We start from the raw sequence: 24,195 nt of genomic DNA on the forward strand, positions 1-24,195 counted from the left end.
TTGAAGGTATACCATACTAACTATAATCAAACACAATGGATGTGTCATTCCATTTATATGACAATATAGGAAAGTAAAGCATAGTGACAGAAAGTAAATCAGCGGTTGCATGTGTCCAGAGAATAGGGGAAGGTATGGCTACAAATGGCACATGGAAACTTTTTGGAGTGATGGAAATCTTCTGTACCTCGATAGTGTTGGTAGCTATAGAACTGTACTTATTTGTCAAAATTCAGCAAATATTGTACTTAAAATTGGTGAATTGTATTGTTTGTAATTTATACCTTAATAAAGATGATGAAAGGAAGGGGGATGGAGTGAGAGAAAGAAGTGGGGAGGAATAAAGAGGAGAAGAAAAGGAACAGGGAGGAGGGAAGGGAAAAGAAACTAACCATTTGTTTTCAAAAACTACAGTCACTTCAGTAAGAGTAGTTTCCACTGGCCCTTTACTCCATTATGTAAAACATTTTAGCCCTTTTTTCTGATCCTTATTTTCTACCCACATCTACAGTCTGATGGTCTTACCTTCCACCTCAAGAAATTTATTGACTGTTGTACTAAACAAAGATAACTGTATCCTAAAGAGAAATTCTGGCACCAGCGAGTGATGTGAAACTTTCACCTGATTAAATGAGGAATGCCTCAGAAGAAACTGCCCTTCCCTCTTGCTATCTATGACAACTAACTCTGCCCTTCCTGACCTCACTTGCTCCATCTCTCGCCACATCTTCTCTTTGTTGTTGAAAGCCCCACCCAACCCTCTGCACTGCTTTTACTCTTCAGCATCACAGTTCCCTTTCTTCAATAAGGAAGACCATTTCTATATCCTCCCCCGTCTCCCACCAGTAGGGAAAGTTGAATACACATGCAAGTGTTACTAGTGGGCCTTTGGGTACACAAAGGACCAAAGTAAGACATGTAAACTTCAGACAGTAGATATATTTTATACAAGGACAATTAGACTGCATATAGGATAGACTCTAAGACTCTGGGGAAAGAGTTGGGATAATCAGATGGTGGAGATGTGATAAACTGATAAAACAGGGCTAAGGGTGGCATCAGTTGGAAAGAAGACATGAAATGCAGAGCAAAACAATATATAAACAGATCTGAGTGTTCTTATAACCACTTAAACCCATGCTAACAGGCAATTAAGTATAAGATATCTTACCCACGGACGGGGAGAAAATATTTGCAAACGATGTGGCCAACAAGGACTTAATCTCCAAAATGGGCAAACAACTCATACAACTCAATAACGGTAACAACAAGAACAAAAAAAACCAAACAACCCCATCAAAAAATGGACAGAAGACCTGAATAGACACTTCTATTCCAAAGAAGACATACAAGATGGTCAATAGGCACATGAAAGGATGCTCAACATTGCTAATTATTAGAGAAATGCAAATCAAAACTACAATGAGATATCACCTCACACCAGTCAGAATGGCATCATTTAAAAGCCTACAAATAACAAATGCTGGAGAGGGTGTGGAGAAAAGGGAACCCTCCTACACTGTTGGTGGGAACGTAAATTGGTGCAGCCACTATGGAAACAGAATGGAGGTTCCTTAAAAAACTAAAAATAGGGCTTCCCTGGTGGCGCAGTGGTTGGGAGTCCACCTGCCGATGCAGGGGACACGGGTTCGTGCCCCAGTCCGGGAGGATCCCACATGCCGCGGAGTAGCTGGGCCCGTGAGCCATGGCCGCTGAGCCTGCGTGTCCGGAGCCTGTGCTCCGCAGCAGGAGAGGCCACAGCAGTGAGAGGCAAAAATAGAGTTGCCATATGATCCAGCAATCCCACTCCTGGGCATATATCTGGACAAAATTCTAATCTGAAAAGATACACACACCCCAATGTTCATACCAGCACTATTTACAATAGCCAAGACATGGAAGCAACCTAAATGTCCATTGACAGATGAATGGATAAAGAAGATGTGGTATATATATACAATGGAATACTACTCAGCCATAAAAAGGATGAAATAATACCATTTGCAGCAACATGGATGGACCTAGAGATTATCAAACTAAGTGAAGTAAGTCAGACAGAGAAAGACAAATATCATATGATATCACTTATATGTGGAATTTGAAATATGATACAAATGAACTTATTTACAAAACAGAAACTGACTCACAGACATAGAAAGCAAACTTATGGTTACCAAAGGGGAAAGGGGATAGAAGAGGGATAAATTAGGTGTTTGGGATTAGCAGATACAAACTGCTATATATAAAATAGATAAGCAACAAGCTCCTACTGTATAGCACAGGGAACTATATTCAATATCCTGTAATAAATGATAATGGAAAATAATATATAAAAGAAGATACAGATATAGCTATATAATTGAATCACTTTGCTGTATATCAGAAACTAACACAACACTGTAAATCAACTGTACTTCAATAAAAAATTTAAAAATTAAAAAAAATGTCTTGTCATACATCACAGAGAAGATTTAACCCATCTTCATATTCTGAGATGATTTTCTGGTCAAAGGTGATTCACTTATCTGATTATATTTAAATAATAATTATTTAGATACTCTGGAAACTTAACTTGCTAAACTTTAAATAATGTACTAGTAACATTTCTTGTTCACTTCAGATCACCATGGATCAAAGCCTTTATAATTACATAGACACAGAAGTGGATATATGTGAATCTTTCCAAATAATGAAGGCTTTCTATAGAAAGGCATATATATCTTCATAGAGAACTTATGTTCCCCCAGACTTGAGAGTGATGAAAAAGTTGTTCTCAGAAACTATCCAGATGTTTTCACAGCTTTTATGTCTCCAGGTGCTTCTTACCCTGACCACACATTCCCTGTGGAGAGGATGGATGATTCTGTAGCTCCGGGCCAAGAATATACCTATGAGTGGAATATCAGTGAGGACAGTGGGCCCACCCACGATGACCCTCCATGCCTCACATATATCTATTACTCCTATGAAAATCTGGTACACGACTTCAACTCTGGACTGATTGGACCTCTGCTTATTTGTAAGAAAGGTAAAAAAAAAAAAATCAAAAGAGTAAAGATGTTGGATTGGTAAAGATACTATAATGGAATGAGGCTTGGGAGTGTCTTGGTATCTTTTCATAAATCAAGCAGAGAAGGGTGCAGAAATCAGATCATCATTTGACACTGATATTTGAGGATTTGCAATCTTCCTCTGTTTCTTAAACCCCTCCTTCATCTCGGTCCTGGGAGTCTCTCCCAAGTAAATCTCTGTCTGAGAGTATCTTCTGCTGCCATGCCCATATGATCCGTAACATTTACCTCAAGGCCAAGTCTTTTTGAAAGTATACAGCAGTCCGTACTCTGCTGAGAGTACTTGGAAAGAACTTTGAGTAATAGATCTGAGGTTTGGGTTGGTAATTTGGTCTATAAATACACAAAACTCCAGGTTCCTTTCTTGTAAACAAGCTGAACACTTTGAGTGGTAGGTTTCAAACACACTCAACTGACTTTATGAGAAATTTCATTGGCTGGGATTCTTAGGAGCAAGCTTGGACTTTTATTTTACCCCAAACAAATTCATCCCATCTTTCATTAAAACAAACAACCACAACAAACTGCACTGTGGGAGATAATGTGATGGATTCACCATCTGTCTATACATACACGCATACCATACCTACATACATTCCTAATTCATTTATTCACTATACAAATACATATTTTCATTGCCTGGTATAGAAGATACTGTGATGATACTGAAAAAATTTTAAACTTATAAAAGTCTCTTCTTTCATTTTACTATCAGGTGCATTTTTTATTCATGAGAGTGGATTAATCTTGACCCTCTCAACCAATTCTCTAGCGTCCCATTACACGTACTAGCAAGATGGCTATATTAAACTTGGAGTGTGATGCGTTGACCAAATGAGCTACGGTACCTATGCATTAACTTATTTTCTTCAACATAAATTTCTTTATTTATTTTTGGCTGTGTTGGGTCTTTGTTGCTGTGCACAGACTTTTTCTAGTTGGCGGCGAGCAGGGGCTACCCTTCATTGTGGTGCGCAGGCTCTAGAGTGCAGGCTCAGTAGTTGTGGTGCATGGGTTTAGTTGCTCCACGACATGTGGGATCTTCCCAGACCAGGGCTCGAACCCGTGTCCCCTGCATCAGCAGGTGGATTCTTAATCACTGCACCACCAGGCAAGTCCCTGTATTGACTTACTGACACTGGAAGAAATGGATACTTTTACTAAAGCCTTGACAGTCACCAAATGTTTTCTCTCCATGCCAGATCGAATTTACTTTTAAAGCCCCATTCCTCAAGGCTATCAGGTGCCAGAAAGAAACAAGGTGGCACCAGGATTTTAATAAGCCTTCAATCATTATTACTTGATAGATGCTATTTTTATAAGAACACTTTACAGTTGACATCATTATGATTGGCTGCTTATCTTAAACTCTGTTATCTAGGAATAGCTAATGAGGGCCTTCTATCTGGGATGCTATTAAAAGTATGTCTTTTTCACAGGCACCCTAACTGAGGATGGGATGCAGAAGATGTTTGACAAGCAACATGTACTGATGTTTGCTGTGTTTGATGAAAGTAAAAGCTGGAACCAGACATCATCCCTAATGTACACAGTCAATGGCTATGTGAATGGGACAATGCCAGGTAACACATGGGCTGTGTACTATCCAAAAATAGTTGAAGCACTGATCCCATTGTTTTCCTAAAGGCACTAGGGTAGTTGACCATACTCACTATTTTTTAACTCCTAATCTGAAAGGTAATGTAATCTAATTCAGTGGTTCTCAAGATTTAATCTTTTTTTTTGCTTTTTTTAACTAACAAGTACAACAGACAAATTAGAAGCTACCTAAGAGAAGGAGTGTGCAGTCTTATTACATGTAGTGCTCCGAGCAGGTTTCACCTTGGCCTACATCTCCAGGAAGACATCCAGGATATCAGCTTAGTCTCCTTCAGTGAGTTGTGTGGTCCCTGCTGCATGGTGACCATGTTTTCTTCCAGAGAGGAAGCCCTACAAAATAGAGTTCAAGGCCAGTCCTCAGCAGGAAGGGTCAGCAGGAAGAATGCAATGAAGACACTTACAGTGAAGATGAACAGGAGATTAGGAGAAATATCCAACATACAAAAATACTACTAGCATTTCAAAAGATGGTGGATGAGTAATATTCAGTGGCATATGGGATGTTTTTCTCTTTTTATTTACATGTAGACTCTTGTGAAAAAGCAAAATCAAAACAATTGTTAAGAGAGAAAAAAAAACTGACCCCCACCTAAACCACTTCTACTTCTCTCTGATACAAATGACCTAGAACCAAAGATCCTGTGGGGGAAAAATGGGGAAAATGAAAATATTACTTTATTAAATAAACTGTGCTTCAAAACACTAAGTTTCTCAGAGGCTGCTTTCTATATCTGAAAATCACAAATGGCTTCTCTTACTAAAAATAAAACTTGTGAAGAGTTGAGGTCTGGACATTGCTTTTAAATTCTATTCCGTTTCATTTGATTCTATCTTCCCACCCAGGTCATTACAAATATACTAAGATGACCCTGGGTTTTTGTTTTTTTTTTTTCTTTTTTTGTGTGTTACGCGGGTCTCTCACTGTTGTGGCCTCTCCCGTTGCGGAGCACAGGCTGTGGATGCGCAGGCTCAGCGGCCATGGCTCACGGGCCTAGCCGCTCCCGCGGCATGTGGGATCCTCCCGGACCGGGGCACGAACCCGTGTCCCCTGCATCGGTAGGCGGACTCTCAACCACTGCGCCACCAGGGAAGCGTGACCCTGGGTTTTGATTCAGAGTTTAAAAACTTAGTTAACTGAGTTAGCACATCTGAGTTCACACCTTGCTCACTTCTCTACCTTAGTGTGGCTTTTAGCAGTTAGTTGTCTCAACGTGCTTTCGTAAAAAAATGGGTTAATCATCTATCCTGGTGCAGAGGGTGTTTAAGAAGTTTTTTACACATAACATAGCATGTTATCTACTATGGGCCTTAGAGGGGAGTGGTCAAAAGAGAAATTGTATCTGTGTCCTGGCAAAGTAAATCATCCGTCTAAATATAGAGAAGGAGAAGCCAAAATAACCCATATGAAAAAATAAAAATTAATAACTATCAGGGCATAGAATTTATGAATTTATAGTTGAAAAAGACAGAGTAGCTGGGGTCGAAAGTAGCTGGTAGTAGAAACTGAGAAAAGTTAATGCTTGTAAAACTGCCTTATGGGGCAGTATAAATTGAATAAATATGATAAACGCTAATACAGATGTATGAAATGCTCAACCCAATATATGCATTGATTGGAGGCAGACAAATTCTTCCACCAAAGCCTCCTACCTTCCAGCTTCTTGTTCTCACCTGTGATACTAGGAATTGGTCTTGTTACAATGGTCTGAACAAGACAAGCCCTTAGCCCCTCTTTGGGTAAGGGACTGATTCATGGCCCCACGGTCTAGTATCGAGTGATTATAGATCTGAAATTTAAAACCCAAGCCAAGGATAGAAGCCAGAGGTTGGAATCTCCCATAGAGCGAATCAGCATTTTCTGAGTCACTGTGGGAGCAAGAAGGAGCCAGACAGCTTTTGTACTCAGTTCTCATTACTCCATCCATGAAACGCTCCCAGTGACCCAGTATACTGAGGATTTGTCCACTGCATTTTAAGGAGATCCTATAACCCACACAGTAATTCACTGCCTTGTCATTAAAAAAATCAACCGGTGGGCAAAGAAACAGTATAAAATCCTTAAAGCATCTTCACATCTTCTTCCTGTTAGGATCAAGCCCTTTTAGGATTAGAGGTTTAGGTCCTTAAACTCAGCCCTGTTGGAGGCTCTGGCAACTCCCTCCAGCTGAGTCCAGATTGGTACTAGAGTGACTAACTACTCAGGCCTGCCCAGGACTTTCTCAGTTCTAACACTGAAAATCCTGCCTCCTGGGAAACCCCTCAGTCCTCAGTAAACCAGGATGGTTGGTCACCTACTTTCTTCTCTCCTTGGCCTTAGCAATCCCTGTGTTTCTAAACTAATGTCCCCCCTCTCTGGGCTCTATAATACCACTTATTGCAATGAGTTGTGACTGCTTGTTTGCCCACCACTTGGATGTCTGCTTTTCTAGGGCAGGAATGAAAATGAGAGTGTCTGTACCCCCAGAACCTTGCACAATGCCTGATGCAAAGCAGGTGCTCAATACGTATCTGGTGAGTGAATTTGTTATCACAGACTGCTGACTGACTGTTTTGGCCCCCATCTCTCTCTCTCTCTCTCCCTCAGATATAACAGTTTGTGCCCATGACCACATCAGTTGGCATCTGATTGGAATGAGCTCTGGGCCAGAACTGTTCTCCATTCATTTCAACGGCCATGTCCTGGAGCAGAGCCGTCATAAGATCTCAGCCATCACTCTCGTCAGTGCTACGTCCACAACGGCAAACATGACCATGAGCCTAGAGGGAAAGTGGATCATATCTTCGCTCATCCCGAAACATTTTCAAGGCAAGAAATTCTTTCAACAGTCTTGCTTAAAAATGTAGGATCCTTTCCTCCTAGGCACTAAATCCCTCATTTTCCTTTGCTCTTGCAAGCCACCCACACTCCAAACATACATTCCTTAGTCCTTGAGAACAGAATATAGATACTTTGCTCTTAGACTTATAGCTCGTTAGTTGGGGATGGAGGAAGTAGAGAAATTGACAAAGACTTTTTAAAGTGATGCAAAAGCTGAAGAGGTCTCTACTTCCTTAAAAGGAGAAAGGAGGAAGGAAACAAAAACATACATAGAGATATTTTTTCTTGGGCTATTTAATATGCAGCTAAAGGAAAAGAACTAGGTGTTGGAACTGGTCAAACTTCTGTAAATTTATAGAAGCACCAAGTTACAGAAAGTGTAAAAGTTTTAACATGAAAAAATTGTCTTTCATAACAAGATGAGCACAGAGCCTGACCCAAAGAGGAACTCAGTGGATGTGTGTTGAATAGAAAAAACACAGTATCTAACCAGCTGAGGGGTGAGCTTTAAAGAACATCAGTGAATTCTAGTGGGGGAAAAAATCAGCCTAGGTTGTTATATGGTATCAGGTAAACAAAATAACTAACGGTCTATTACACATTGTTGCTTTAAAACAGTTAGGAGGAGGGTTCCTGTAAATATAAGTAAATATCACTATAGGAAATCATTGTGTTACCAAAATAATGTGTATAAAAGCAAGAAATAGGGCCTCCCTGGTGGCCCAGTGGTTGAGAGTCCGCCTGCCATTGCAGGGGACACAGGTTCGTGCCCCGGTCTGGGAAGATCCCACATGCCGCGGAGCAGCTGGGCCCGTGAGCCATGGCCGCTGAGCCTACGTGTCCAGAGCCTGTGCTCCGCAACAGGAGAGGCCACAACAGTGAGAGGCCCGTGTACCGCAAAAATAAATAAATAAATAATAAAAAAGCAAGAAATATAAAAAAGAGACACTTTATGGGATCATTTCATTTTTTGTTCACACTAAGCAGTCAAAATTATATTTGAAGTAATGAAATTGTCACAATATCCCTGGAAGATAGAGCCCCAAATACTAATGAAACCACAGCAAAACTAACATTATTGAAGTTAAGTGCTTTCTGTATTATCTTATTTAATTTTTAAGAATTTCATACAGTACATACTAGTAATATCTTCATTTTACAAATAAAAGGAAGAGGTTATAGGAAATATGAGAAATCGACATGACCTAAGTCATAAGGTTTTAAGGATCTGGAAATTTCAAGAAATTTTCCTCCCTGGTAAGAAACAAAGGATAGCTTTCCAAGTTATTCCCCTAATTCATCCTCTCTTTCCCTTGCTTTTTTATTCTTGGTCCTTCTGCAGTGTATTAAAAGAGTTTCAAACCAAAATGTTCAAAAGTTGCCTGAGCGTTACTTTCACTGTTATTATTGAAAACTTCCACAAATTTATTTTAAAGATATACATTTTATCAGCCTTAATTTCTTCTCTCAAATTCTTTCATTGTCTTTATGTCCTAACTCAGCTGGGATGCAGGCTTACATAGACATTAAAAACTGTGCAAAGAAAACCAGGAATCCTAAGAAACTAACTCGAGACCAGAGGCGGCACATTAAGAGATGGGAATACTTCGTTGCTGCAGAGGAAGTCATTTGGGACTATGCACCTATAATACCAGCAAACATGGACAAGTGAGTTTGCGGGGTTCTTCCTACCGTGCAGATTCCAGACATTTTCCTTAGGGTCCTAGATGCATGGGGTGAAAGGTCATGAGTTGACAGCTTTCATGGTAATACATGTATTGGATCTCATTCAGGTTTTCTTTTCCAAAACAATCTGAGATTACTCCAAACTCACCAAGAGAACTCAGAAAAATAATAATAATAGTAGTAGTAACAACAGCAATAATAATAGCAACTACCACTTCTTGAATGCTTCCTTTTGCCAAGCACTGTGTTAAACCTTTCTAAGAGCTTTGCTTTAATGCCACAAGTTAGAAACAGCTTTTATTTATTTTGTAAAATAGGAAATGGGAGAGTGGGATTAAGAAAACTGGAAATTCAAATAGCTCTTAAACACTTGAAAAATACTCAAGCTCACTCACAGTAAGAGAAATATGTAAACTAAACTTCTCTCAAATACTATTTTTCACCTATGAGACTCACAAGTTTAGATGACATAATGTATTGGCAAGGCTGCGGGAAACAAGCTCTATCATGTATTGCTGGTGGAAGAGCGAATTGGAAAAGCCATTCTAGAGGATAATTTGGCAATGTGTATTAAAATTATAAATGCATATATTTTCTGATCCAGCAATCTCACTCTGGGAATTTACTATATAGATATACTTGCTTACAGGTGAAATGGTATGTGTACAGGATGTTCACTGCTGCACTGTTGTAGCAAAAGATTGGAAACAACCCATAATGTCCATCAATAGGAAATTAATAAGTTATGGTACATCCATACAATGGAATACTATGCATCTGTTTTAAAGAGGATGCAAAAACTCTCTCTGTACTACTAATATAAAAAGTTCTCCAAGATATATTTTTAAATTAAAAAGTCAAGGGAGCAAGAAGGTAGAATAGCAGATTCCCCCACTTGTATTCCCCCACAGCAACGATAATTTGGCAGCCATCCACAAACAGAAGTGCCTTTGTGAGAGCTTTGGGATCAAAGTAGGAACTTGCAAAATCCCAGTGTAAGTCAAGACCAAGGAGGACTGTTTTGAGAAGGCAAGTCCATGCTCAGATGGTTGGTTCACTAACTGTAATTCAGTTACAAACCTGGAAATAGCCTCCTCCCCTTATGGACTCAGCTACAGCCCCACTTAACCTTGGTCCTGCCACTAGCACCATTTGATAAGGAACCCAGGAGGAGTCACGCCTGTCCATGACCCTGGAGGCTGACCTGCAGACCTCAGTTTGACTGTGGATCTTGAAGCAGCCCTGTAACTAATTCAATCCTTCTCCCAGCCATGATCCAGGAGTAGTCTTGCCTGCCCAGGAACCTGTTGGGGGTCACATCCACTCATGCCCCTGGTGGCTGGCCTGCAGACCTTGGTCCCACTACAGATCTTGAAATGGCCCTGTTACCTAGTTCCATACCTCAAAACTGCAGTTGAGGAGCAGTTCTGCCAACTCAGGGACCCACCAAGTGACACACTGGGAGCCGTCCAAAGGGCCAGATGGGAGCCACTCCCATCTACACACTTGATAACAGGCCTACCATTTGCAAACCCAATTGTGGACCTTGAAGTAGACTGTTATCCCAGTGCCAGCTCTACTGACCAAGGTCCTGAAGGCAGTTCCATTTTCCCAGGGACCAGACAGGGTCTCTGTCCACCTGAGCCCCTGGTAAAAGGCCTTCCAACCACAGATGCTGCGGCAGGCCCAGCAGCAACCACATGATCTGGTTCCAACCTCACTCAACTGTGATCCCAGAGGCAATTCCATCAGCCTGCAGACCTGACAAGAGGTTTTTACCTGCCAAAACCTGTCTGTAAAGATTGGAAGGGGGTGTTTGCTCCTTCAAATGCACAAACATCAACACAAAGCTACACAAATCACAAAGAATCAGGCAACATGACACCACCAAAGGAAACTAATAAAGCTCCAGTAACCAGTGTGAAAGAAATAGAGATCTACAAATTGCCTGACAAAGAATTAAAAATAATCATCTTAAAGAAGCTCAATGAGGTACAAGATAACACAGATAGGTAATCAAATGAAATCAGGAAAACAATAAATGAACAAAATAAGAAATTTAATAAAGAAAGAGAAACCATAAAAAAATAACCAAACAGAAATCCTAGAGCTGAAGAATACAATAACAGAACTGAAAATATTCAATAGAGAGCTTCAATAGCAGACTTATCACTTTAGCTTTAAGGACACCTATAGATTAATGGATACGTGTATATGTATGGCTGAGTCGATTTGCTGTGCACCTGAAGCTATCGCAATATTGTTAATCAGCTATACTCCAACATAAAATTAAAAGTTATAAAAAAAAGTGAAGAGGTAAAAAAGACAAGGTCACTATATAATGATAGAGGGGTCAATTAATCAAGATACTATAAAATTATAAATATATATGCAGCCAAGTTTAGAGAACCTAAATATATGAAGCAAATATTAACGGAACTACAGAGAAAAATAGACAGCAATACAATAATAGTAGGGGACTTTAATACCACACTTTAATCAATGGATAAATGATCCAGACATAAAATCAATAAGGAAGCAGTGGAATTGAATAACACTGTAGAACAAGTGTACCTAACAGACATATAAAGAACATTACATCCAAATAAAGAACATTCCGTTGAACAACAGCAGAATACATATTCTTCTCAAGTGCACATGGAATATTCTCTAGGATTCTTTATAACATATTAGGCCACAAAACAAGTTTTAACAATTTCAGAATATTAAAATAATATCAAGTATCTTTTCTCACCATAATGGTATGAAACTACAAATCAGTAACAGAAGAAAACTGAAAAATTCACAAATATGTGGATTAAATAATAGTCTCCTGAACAACCAATGAATCAAAGAAGAAATCAAATAGGAAATCAAAATATATCTTGAGACAAATGAAAACAGAAATACAACATACTAAAATTTATAGAATATAGCAAAAGCAGTTGTAAGAGGGAAGTCTATAGTAATAAATGCCTACATTTAAAACAGAAGAAAGAGAGCCTCATGCACCAGAGAGCAGACAGCAGAAGCAAGAACTACAGTCCTGCAGCCTGTGGAACAAAAACCACATTCACAGAAAGATAGACAAAATGAAAAGGCAGAGGACTACGTACCAGATGAAGGAACAAGATAAAACCCCAGAAAAACAACCAAATGGAGATAGGCAACCTTCCAGAAAAAGAATTCAGAATAATGATAGTGAAGATGATCCAGTACCTCAGAAAAAGAATGGAGGCAAAGATCGAGAAGATGCAAGAAATGTTTAACAAAGACCTAGAAGAATTAAAGCACATACACCTAGAAGAATTAAAGAACAAACAAACAGAGATGAACAATACAATAACTGAAATGAAAAATACACTAGAAGGAATCATTAGTAGAATAACTGAGGCAGAAGAACGGATAAGTGACCTGGAAGACAGAATGGTGGAATTCACTGCTGTGGAAAAGAATAAAGAAAAAAGAATGAAAAGAAATGAAGACAGCCTAAGAGACCTCTGGGTCAACATTAAACATAACAACATTCACATTATAGGGGTCCCCGAAGGAGAAGAGAGAGAGAAAGGACCCGAGAAAATATTTGAAGAGATTATAGTCAAAAACTTCCCTAACATGGGAAAGGAAATAGCCACCCAAGTCCAGGAAGCTCAGAGAGTCCCATACAGGATAAACCCAAGGAGAAACAAGCCGAGACACATAGTAATCAAATTGACAAAAATTAAAGACAAAGAAAAATTATTGAAAGCAACAAGGGAAAAATGACAAATAACATACAAGGGAACTCCCATAAGGTTAACAGCTGATTTCTCAGCAGAAACTCTACAAGCCAGAAGGGAGTGGCATGATATATTTAAAGTGAGGAAAGGAAAGAACCTACAACCAAGATTACTCTACCCAGCAAAGATCTCGTTCAGATTCGACAGAGAAATCAAAAGTTTACAGACAAACAGAAGCTAAGAAAATTCAGCACCACCAAACCAGCTCTACAACCAATGCTAAAGGAACTTCTCTAAGTGGGAAACACAAGAAAACAAAAAGACCTACAAAAAAAAAAACAAACCCAAAACAATTAAGAAAATGGTAATAGGAACATACATATCGATAATTACCTTAAATGTGAATGGATTAAATGCCATAACCAAAAGACACAGGCTCACTGAATGGATACAAACACAAGACCTATATATATATGCTGTCTAAAAGAGACCCACTTCAGACCTAGGGACACATACAGACTGAAAATGAAGGGATGGAAAAAGATATTCCACGCAAATGGAGATCAAAAGAAACCTGGAGTAGCAATACTCACATCAGATAAAATAGACTTTAAAATAAAGAATGTTACAAGAGACAAGGAAGGATACTACATAATGATCATGGGATCAATCCAAGAAGAAGATATAACAATTATAAATATATATGCAACCAACATAGGAGTACTTCAATACATAAGGCAAATGCTAATAGCTATAAAAGAGGAAATTGAGAGTAACACACTAATATTGGGGAACTTTAACACCTCAATTACACCAATGGAGAGATCATCCAGACAGAAAATTAATAAGGAAACATGACCTTTAAATGACACAACAGACCAGATAGATTTAATTAATATTTATAGGACATTCTATCTGAAAACAGCAGATTACACTTTCTTCTCAAGTGCACATGGAACATTGCCTAGGATAGATCACATCTTGGGTCACAAATCAAGCCTTGGTAAATTTAAGAAAACTGAAATCATATCAAGCATCTTTTCCGACCACAATGCTATGAGATTAGAAATAAATTCCAGGGAAAAAAACATAAAAAACACAAACACATGGAGGCTAAACAAACGTTACTAAATAACCAAGAGATCACTGAAGAAATCAAAGAGGAAATCAAAAAATACCTAGAGACAAATGACAATGAAAACATGATGATCCAAAACCTGTGGGATGCAGCAAAAGCAGTTCTAAGAGGGAAGTTTATAGCAATACAGTCCTACCTCAAGAAACAAGAAAAATCTCAAATAAACAATCTAACCTTACACCTAAAGGAACTAGAGAAAGAAGGACAAACAAAACCCGAAGTTAGTAGAAGGAAAGAAATCATATAAATATCTGAGCAGAAATAAATGAAATAGAAACAAAGAGAACAACAGCAAAGGTCAACAAAACTAGAAGCTGGTTCTTTGTGAAGATAAACAAAATTGATAAATGTTAAGTCAGACGCATCAAGAAAAAGAGGGAGAGGACTCAAATCAATAAAATTAGAAATAAAAAGGAAGTTAAAAGGACAACACAGAAATAGAAAGCATCATATGAGACTACTACAAGCAGCTCTACACCAATAAAATGGACAACCTGGAAGAAATGGACGAATTCTTAGAAAAGTATAACCTTCCAAGACTGAACCAGGAAAAAATAGAAAATATGAACAGACCAATCACAAATAATGAACTTGAAACTGTGATTAAAACTCTTCATCCAGATCCAGATGGCTTCACAGGTGAATCCTATGAAACATTTAGAGAAGAGCTAACACCCATCCTTCTCAAACTCTTCCAAAACATGGTAGAGGAAGGAACACTCCCAAACTCATTCTGTGAGGCCACCATCACCCTGATACCAAAACCAGACAAAGATTCTACAAAAAAAGAAAATTACAGACCAATATCACTGAAGAACATAGATGCAGAAATCCTCAACAAAATACCACCAAACAGAATCCAAGAACACATTAAAAGGATCATACACAATGATCAAGTGGGATTTATCCCAGGGATGCAAGGTTCTTCAATATATGCAAATCAATCAATATGATACACATATTAACAAACTGAAGAATAAAAACCATATGATAATCTCAATAGAGGCAGAAAAAGCTTTTGACAAAATTCAACACCCATTGATGAAAAAAACTCTCCAGAAAGTGGGCATAGAGGGAACCTACCTCAACATAATAAAGGCCATATATGACAAACCCACAGCAAATATCATTCTCAATGGTGAAAAACTGAAAGCATTTCCTCTAAGATTAGGAACAGGACAAGGATGTCCACGCTCGCCACTATTATTCAACATAGTTTTGGAAGTCCTAGCCATGGCCATCAGGAAGAAAATGAAACAAAGGAATACAAATTGGAAAAGAAGATGTAAAACTGTCACTGTTTGCAGATGACATCATACTATACATAGATAATCCTAAAAAGGCCACCAGAAAACTACTAGAGCTAATCAATGAATTTAGTAAAGTTGCAAGATACAAAAAAAATGCACAGAAATCTCTTGCATTCCTATACACTAACAATGAAAGATCAGAAAGAGAAATTGAGGAAATAATCCCATTCACCATTGCAACAAAAAGAATAAAATACCTAGGCATATACCTACCTAAGGATGTAAAAGACCTATACTCAGAAAACTATAAAACACTGATGAAAGAAATCAAAGATAACACAAACAAATGGAGAGATATACCACGTTCATGGATTGGAAGAATCAGTATTGTAAAACTGACTATGCTACCCAAAGCAATCTACAGATTCAATGCAATCCCTATCAAATTACCAACGGCATTTCTTTTTACAGAACTAGAACAAAAAATCTTAAAATTTTTATGGAGACACAAAAGAGCCCGAATAGCCAAAGCACTCTTGAGGGGAAAAAACAGAGCTGGATGAATCACACTCCCTGACTTCAGACTATACTATAAAGCTACAGTAATCAAGACAATATGGTACTGGCACAAAACCAGAAATATAGATCAACGGAACAGGATAGAAGGCCCGGAGATAAACCCACACACCTCTGGTCAACTAATCTATGACAAAGGAGGCAAGGATATAGAATTGAGAAAAGACAGTCTCTTCAATAAGTGGTGTTGGGAAAAATGCGCAGCTCATGTAAAAGAATGAAATTAGAACACTCCCTGACACTGTACACAAAAATACACTCAAAATGGATTAGAGATCTAAATGTAAGACCGGACACTATAGAACTCTTAGAAGAAAACATAAGAAGAGCACTCTTTGACATAAATCACAGTAAGATCTTTTTTGACCCACCTCCTTGAGTAATGGAAATAAAAACAAAAATAAACAAATGGGGTCTAATGAAACTTAAAATCTTTTGCACAGCAAAGGAAACTACAAACAAGACGAAAAGACAACCCTCAGAATGGGAGAAAATATTTGCAAATGAATCAACGGACAAAGGATTAATCTCCAAAATATATAAATAGCTCATGTAGCTCAATATTAAAAAAACAACCCAATTCAAAAATGGGTAAAATACCTAAATAGACATTTCACCAAGGAAGACATACAGATGGCCAAGAGGCACATGATAAGCTGCTCAACATCACTAATTATTAGAGAAATGCAAATCAAAACTACCACGAGTTATCACCTCACACCGGTTAGAATGGGCATCATCAGAAAATCTACAAACAACAAATGCTGGAGAGGGTGTGGAGAAAAGGGAGCCCTCTTGCACTGTTGGTGGGAATGTAAATTGATACAGCCACTATGGAGAACAGTATGGAGGTTCCTTAAAAAACTAAAAATAGAATTACCATAAGACCCAGCAATCCCCCTCCTGGGCATATACCCAGAGAAAACCATAATTCAAGCAGACGCATGCACCCCAATGTTCATTGTAGCACTATTTACAATAGCAAGGTCATGGAAGCAACCTAAATACCCATTGACAGATGAATGAATAAAGAAGATGTGGTACATATATACAATGGAGTATAATCAAGCCATAAAAAGAATGAAATTGGGTCATTTGTAGAGACGTGGATGGACCTAGAGACTGTCATACAGAGTGAAGTAAGTCAGAAGGAGAAAAGCAAATATCGTATATTAACGCATATATGTGCAATCTAGAAAAATGGTACAGATGAACCAGTTTGCAAGGCAGAAATAGAGACACAGGTGTAGAGAACAAACATTTGGACACTACGGCAGGGAAGCAGTGGTGGGTGGTGGTGGTGGTGGGATTAATTGGGAGATTGGGATTTACATATATAGGCTAATACATATAAAATAGATAAATAATAAGAACCTGCTCTATAAAAAATAAATTAAATAAAATTCAACAAAGAAATAAATATTAAAAAAGCACCTTGTATTTAGTTCACATTCAATAATTAATAAATTTTATTTTATAATCTGAAAAGAGAAAAATAAAAACACTTAAAAAAACAGGAAAGAAAGAAAGAAGGAGAAAGGGAGGGAGGGAGGGTGGGAGAGGGAGAAAGAAAGAAAGAAAGAAAGAAAGAAAGAAAGAAAGAAAGAAAGAAAGAAAGAAAGAAAGAAAGAAAGAAAAAGAAGAAAGAAAGAAAGAAAGAAAGAAGAATGAAAGAAGAAAGAAAGAAAGAAAGAGAAAGAGAGGGAGGGAGGAAGGAAGGGAGAGAGAAGGAAAGAAAGGAAAAAGAAAGAAACAAATGAAAGAAAGAAAGAAAAGAAGGAAGGAAGGAAGGAAGGAAGGAAGGAAGGAAGGAAAGAAGAAAGAAAGAAAGAAAGAAAGAAAAGGAAGGAAGGGAGGGAGGAAGGAATGAAGGAAGAGAGGAAGGAAGGAAGGGAGAAGGAAAGAAAGAAGAAAGGAAGAGAGAAAGAGAGAAAGAAAGAAAGGAAGGGAGAAAGAAAGAATTTTAACTTTATACCTCAAGTAACTAGCAAACTAAGCCCAAAGTTAGCCAAAAGAAGTAAATAAAAATTAGTGAAAAAATAAATGGTGTATAGAAAGACAACAGAAAAGATAAACATAACCAAGAGTTACTCTTTTGAAATGATAAACAAAATTGACAAACCTTTAGCTAAGCAATGAAGAGAGATGACTCAAATAAATAAGATTATAACTAAAAGAGGAGACATTACAGCTTATACCACAGAAGTGCAAAGGATCATAAGAGACTACTATGAACAATTATATGCCAACAAATTGGATAAGTAGAAGAAAGGAAAAAGGTCCTAGAAACATATATCCTACCATGACTGAATCAAAAAGAAATAGAAAATCTGAACAGATGAATAACAAGTAAGAAGATTGAATCAGTAATCCAAAACCTCCAAACAAAGAAGCCCAGGACCAGATGGCTTCACAGGTATATTGTACACTAATCCTCAAACTCTTCCCAAATATTAAAGAGTAGGGAACACTTCCAAACTTATTTTACAAGCCTAGCATTATTCTCATACCAAAGCTGGATAAGAGCAATACAAGAAAAAAATTACAGGCCAATACCCCTAATGAACATAGATGCCAAAAACATTATCAAAATATTAGTAAACTGAATTCAACAGCACATTAAAATTATCATAAATGATGATCGAGTGAGATTTATTCCTGTGATTCAAGGATGGTTCAACATATGCAAATCAATAAATTAGAAGTACCACATTAAAAATGAATAATAAAAATATCATTATCTCAATAGATGCAAAAAAAAAGGCAATTAACAAAATTCAACATCTTTTCATTATAAAAACTCTCAACAAGTTAGGTATAGAAGGAATGTGCTTCAACACAATAAAGGCCATATATGACAAACCCAAAGCTAACATCATACTCAGTGGTGAAAATCTGAGAGCTTTTCCTCTAAGATCAGGAACAAGACAAGGATGTCCATTCTTGTCACTTTTATTCAGCATAGTACTGGAAATTCTAGCCAAAGCAATCAGGCAAGGAAAAAAAATAGGCATCCTAATCAGAAAGGAAGAAGTAAAATCGTCTTTATTTGCAGATGATGTGATTTTATATATAAAAAAACACTTGAGACTCTACCAAAAATCTATTAGAATAAAGAAATTCAGTAGTTGCAGGATAGAAAATGAACATAATGAAAATCAGTTGAATTTATATACACTAACAATGAACAATCCAAACAGAAATTAAGAAAATACTTCCATTTACAATAGAATTTTTTTAGAAGAATAAAATACTTAGGAAATTTAACCAAGGTGGTGAAAGATCTACACACTGAAAACTATAAGACAGCAATGAAAGAAACTGAAGAAGATACATCAAATACAAAGATGTCCTGTGTTTATGGGTTAGAAGAATTAACTTTGTTAAAATGCCCACATTACCCAAAGTGATCTACAGATTCAGTGCAACCCTTATTAAATTCCAATGACATTTTTCAAAGAAATAGAAAAAAAACAGATGAAACCACAGAAGACCTTAAATATCCAAAGCAATCTTGAGCAAGAAGAGCAAAGCTTGAGGCATCAAACTTCCTGATTTCAAACTATATTACAAAGCTATAGTAATCAAACAGTATAATAATGGAATAAAAACAGACACATATACCAAATAAACAGAAGTAAGGGCCCAGAAATAAACCCATGCATATATGGTCAACTAATCTTTGACAAAGGCACTAAGAATACACAATGAGGAAAGGACAGTCTCTTCAGTAAATGATGGTGGAAAAACTGGATATCCATATGCAAAAATATAAAATTAGACCCTTAACTTACAGCATAGACAAAAATTAACTCAAAATAAATTAAAAACTTAAATGTAATACCTGAAACCATAAAACCACTAGAAGAAAACATAACAGAAAATCTCTTTGACATTGGTCTTGGCAATGATTTTTTTGGGTATGACACCAAAAGCATAAGTAACAAAAGCAAAAATAAACAAGTGGGGCTACATCAAGCTGAAAAACTTCTGCACAGCAAAAGAAACAATTAACAAAATAAAAATATAACCTACAGAATGGGAGAAAATATTTGCAAACCGTATATCTGATAAGAGGTTAATATCCAAAATATAAAAGGAACTCATGTAACTCAATGGCAAAACAAACAAACAAACAAAAATAGCCTGATTAAAAAAAATGGGCAAAGGATCTAAACTGACATCTTTCTAAAGAAAATGTACAGGGACTTCCCTGGTGGTGCAGTGGTTAAGAATCTGCCTGCCAATGTAGGAGACACGGGTTCAATCCCTGGTCTGGGAAGATCCCACATGCCACGTAGCAACTGAGCCCGTGCACCACAACTACTGAGCCTGCGCATCTAGAGCCTGTGCTCTGCAACAAGAGAAACCACTGAAATGAGAAGCCTGTGCACCACAACGAAAGAGTAGCCCACACTTGCCACAACTAGGGAAAGCCCGCACACAGCAATGAAGACCCAATACAGCCAATAAATAAATAAATTTTAAAAATTAAAAAATAAATATTGTCAACTGTGGTAAAAAAAAAAAAAGAAAACATACAAATGGCCAATAGGCATATGAAAAGGTGTTCAACATCACTAATCATGAGGGAAATGCAAATCATATCCATGATGAGATATCACCTCATACCTATGAGGATGACTAGGATGAAAAAGAGGTAACAACTGTTGATGAGGGTGTGGAGAAAATGGAATCCTTGTACACTGTTGGTGAGAATGTAAATTGGTGCAGCCTTTATGGAAAACAGTAAGGAGCTTCCTCAAAAAATTAAAAATAGAACTACCACTTCTGGGTATATATCCAGAGGAAATGAAGTCAGTATATCAAAGAGATATTTGCACTCCTGTGTTCACTGCAGTGTTATTCATGATAGCCTACATATGGAAACAACCTGAGTGTCTACCAATGGATAAATGAATTTTTAGAAATATGGTTTATATATACAATGGAATGTCATTCAGCCTTAAAAAAGAAGGAAATCCTGCCACTTGTAACAACATGGATAAACCTGCAGGACATTAGGCTAAGTGAAATATTCCAGACACAGAATTACAAATATTGCATGATTTCACTTATATGTGGAATCTAAAAAAGTCGAACTCATAGAAGCAGAGAGTATAATGGTGGTTGCCAGGGGTTGGGAGGTGAGGGGAATGCAGAGATGTTGATCAAAGTATACAAACCTTCAGTTTCAAAATAAATAAGTTCTGGAGACCTGTTATAGTTAGTAACACTATAGTTAATAACACTGTATTGTACACTTGAAATTTGTTAAGACAGTATATCTTAAGTGTTCTCAAAATTTTAAAGAATTAGTAACTAGGTGAGGTGATGGAAGTGGTAATTAGCTTGACTGTGGTAGTCTTATATATTCATATATAAATTATTATGTTGTACACCTTAAATACATACATTTGTCAATTATATCTCAGTAAAGCTGGAAAAATGCAAAAAAACCTTCAAGGTATAGTATAGAATACATAAATAGCTGCCTTTTGTGAAAGGAGTGAAAGGATAAGAATATTTATATTTGCAAGTCATATTTGCATAAAGATGCTCTGGAATTATACACATGAAATTAATACAAGTGAATATTTAGAAAATGCAGGAAGGGTTAGGGAAGTGGGGTTGGGATAAGAATCCAGAACTTTCTAGCAGTAGTCAGTGATTTTCATTGTGTAAAATAAACGCATAAAATGGAACTCTGCTTTTGCAAACTAAGGCTATAAAAAGGACCAAGGGGGAAAGTGGTTCATGTTGCTTCCCCCAAATCATTTATTGCAGTAGCTACAGAAGATGGGTGAAGGCATTTGGTTTTCAGATGGCACCAGGATTGGGTGGATGGTAAAAGAGATAGCCCAACAGCACAGAACTTATGTTTAATAAAGACAGCAGAAGCTTCCTAGAGTGGGAATGTGCTTTTAGAGACTGAGAAATACCTGGAAAGCCAATAAAGATATCATAAGTTAAGTGATAAGAAATACTTAAGAAAAATTCATAGTGTTTCTCATCCTTTCATCCAGGTAGACCTTTCAGAGATAGTGAAGGTCCACTCTAGAAACCATAGTGACAGGAAGATCTAAGTAGCTGGTTCTAACCATGACTAAGACTTTATCAATGGTGGAGGAGACAGATCAGAGGTTTCCAGTTTTCCAACTAGAGAGAAGGTATCAGGACTTTGCAAACCACATTAAGGTTTGTTTGTTTGTTTTCCTTAAGGAAACTAGCATTTTAGCTAATTCAATAGCAGAACTTCTAAGCATAAGGGTTTCCCTATCATACTGGGGTCTCTACTTGAGAAAATGATTTAATCTTTTAAATTTTATTTCACTTTAAGAAAGTACAGATCTCTGCATTTGGATAATTTCTCAAACCAAATTGGAAAACATTATAAGAAGGTTGTCTACAAACAGTACCAAGATGCATCCTTCACCAAACTCCTGGAGAATCCCGATAACAAACAAGATGGGATCTTGGGCCCTATTATCAGAGCCCAGGTCAGAGACACACTTAAAGTAAGTAACAGAAATATAGAACCATGGAAGAAATTAAATAGTGAAAACAAGATTATAAGTACTGGTTATTTTTTTAATGTGTCCGTATAATTTTTAATTGAAATACAGCTTTAATTTTTATTTAGTATTTGCACCTATTGTAGCCTATCTCATAAAACAAACAATCTGAGACAGTTTATCAAATTATAAAGGAATAAAACAAGGAGCCAATGTAATTGGGGTGAAGGATAATGTGGGGACAAAGAAAATAAAGCCAAGGATAAGATAAGTATAATGAAACACATAGCATATGCTCCTGTAATGTTGTCAACAAATTTTGTCCTAAGCTTTCTAGCAGCCAAAGTAAAAAGGGAACTAGGTCAGGGTAGGAGTCACAGTAGTCATAAAAAAAAAAAGCAGTTTCCCCTGCTACTGAGACTTAAGAGGAATTTCTCCCATGGATCCTTAAGAAAGAGGATGCTGTGTGATGTAGTAGATGGAATCCTTGATAAATTCCTACTGGTACAATAAATTTATAAAAGAAATTTATAAATTTAAAAGTTACAAAGCTTTTTAAAATAATGTTTCTCATTATAGCTGAGAACATAACCCAACTGAATGAAAACAATTCATCAATGTGGTCTAGGTATGTAGTTCTCTGATGATTAGTCTCTGATGAAGGTACATTTTGATATGTTTCAAGAGCACTGAGCGTTCTTCAGACAGTTTTCCTTAAACGCTGTGTCACATCATCAACTTATCTTCTGATAAGAACTAGATGGCAGAGAATTGAAAGTTGCAATCTTTGGCAAGATTCTAGAATGCAGATCATCTGCAGATTAAGCATGATCCAGATGCTTTGGCAAGCAAGTAGAAGATAAAATTCTCTTCCGAAGATTAAGCAGGCTAACTAGGACTCCTGTGTGCATAAAGCTCCTCCCTTCACCTCTTCATGGGAATGAACCAAGAGGATATCTACAGACAAGGCCAATTCTGTTCATTTAAAAAATAACAAAAGGGCAGAATGCAGCCTTTCTCTGTTCTCTTTCCCTTCCCTCATTTCTGATCCCTTTTAGGTACTCTTAGAAAGTGGAAATATGCCTCATTGGCAATTCAGGATCTCGCTATTTTCTGTGCCCCATCAAGAAGATGACTTGATGACAGGGTTCTGGGGGATCTGGCAGGCTGGTGAAGGTGATCATGGTCTAAGAGAAGAGAAGGAGCAGATTCAAAGGCAGATGTGGTCCAAGAAAGGAGAGGGGACAGGGGATGGTGACCAACTTGGAGAGAGTGATATACTGTGAGGAAAATGTCACTTCTAAGGTTAGACTTCTCTTTCCGTTTTCTACCTTTCTATGTGAGTGGAACTCTCTCAGATGCGCCTGTCAGGTGATGGGGAGAGGTTTCCACTCAGATAAACAGCATTAGTTTGCATTGACATAAACACACACACACGCACGAGCACACGCACGCACAAACACACACACACACACACACACACACACACTATCCCACAAGTAAATATGCAAAGCTAGCATCCTCTGTTCTCATGATTGACCTTAAATCCTGAAATAATGAATTTGAGTTAATTTTGTAGATCACGTTCAAAAATATGGCCAGCCGCAGCTACAGCATTTACCCTCATGGTGTGACCTTCTCTCCTTATGAAGATGAAGTCAACTCTTCCTCCACCTCAGGTCTGAACCTTTCACTTCTACTGAATGAAACTATTGACTTCTGAGAGGTTGCCATAATTTTCTACTGTCCTCCTTGCCCAGTAGTATAACTTATACAGTCAGGTAGTATACGTATAGGGGTAT

General features: G+C 37.5%; 1 protein-coding gene across 1 annotated transcript in view; it reads left to right on the forward strand.

Moving 5' to 3' along the window:
* Positions 1–24,195, forward strand: part of F5 (coagulation factor V) — an 86,126-nt gene that overhangs the window by 30,143 nt on the left and 31,788 nt on the right. Inside the window, exons 4-9 of the mRNA XM_060142204.1 lie at positions 2,816–3,028; positions 4,511–4,654; positions 7,276–7,497; positions 9,012–9,177; positions 22,219–22,396; positions 23,973–24,072. Of these exons, the coding sequence (XP_059998187.1) occupies positions 2,816–3,028; positions 4,511–4,654; positions 7,276–7,497; positions 9,012–9,177; positions 22,219–22,396; positions 23,973–24,072 (1,023 nt within the window). The remainder of the gene's footprint in view (positions 1–2,815; positions 3,029–4,510; positions 4,655–7,275; positions 7,498–9,011; positions 9,178–22,218; positions 22,397–23,972; positions 24,073–24,195) is intronic.

This window comes from Lagenorhynchus albirostris, chromosome 2 (assembly GCF_949774975.1).
Source record: "Lagenorhynchus albirostris chromosome 2, mLagAlb1.1, whole genome shotgun sequence".
In the NCBI taxonomy this organism is placed as follows: Eukaryota; Metazoa; Chordata; class Mammalia; order Artiodactyla; family Delphinidae; genus Lagenorhynchus; species Lagenorhynchus albirostris.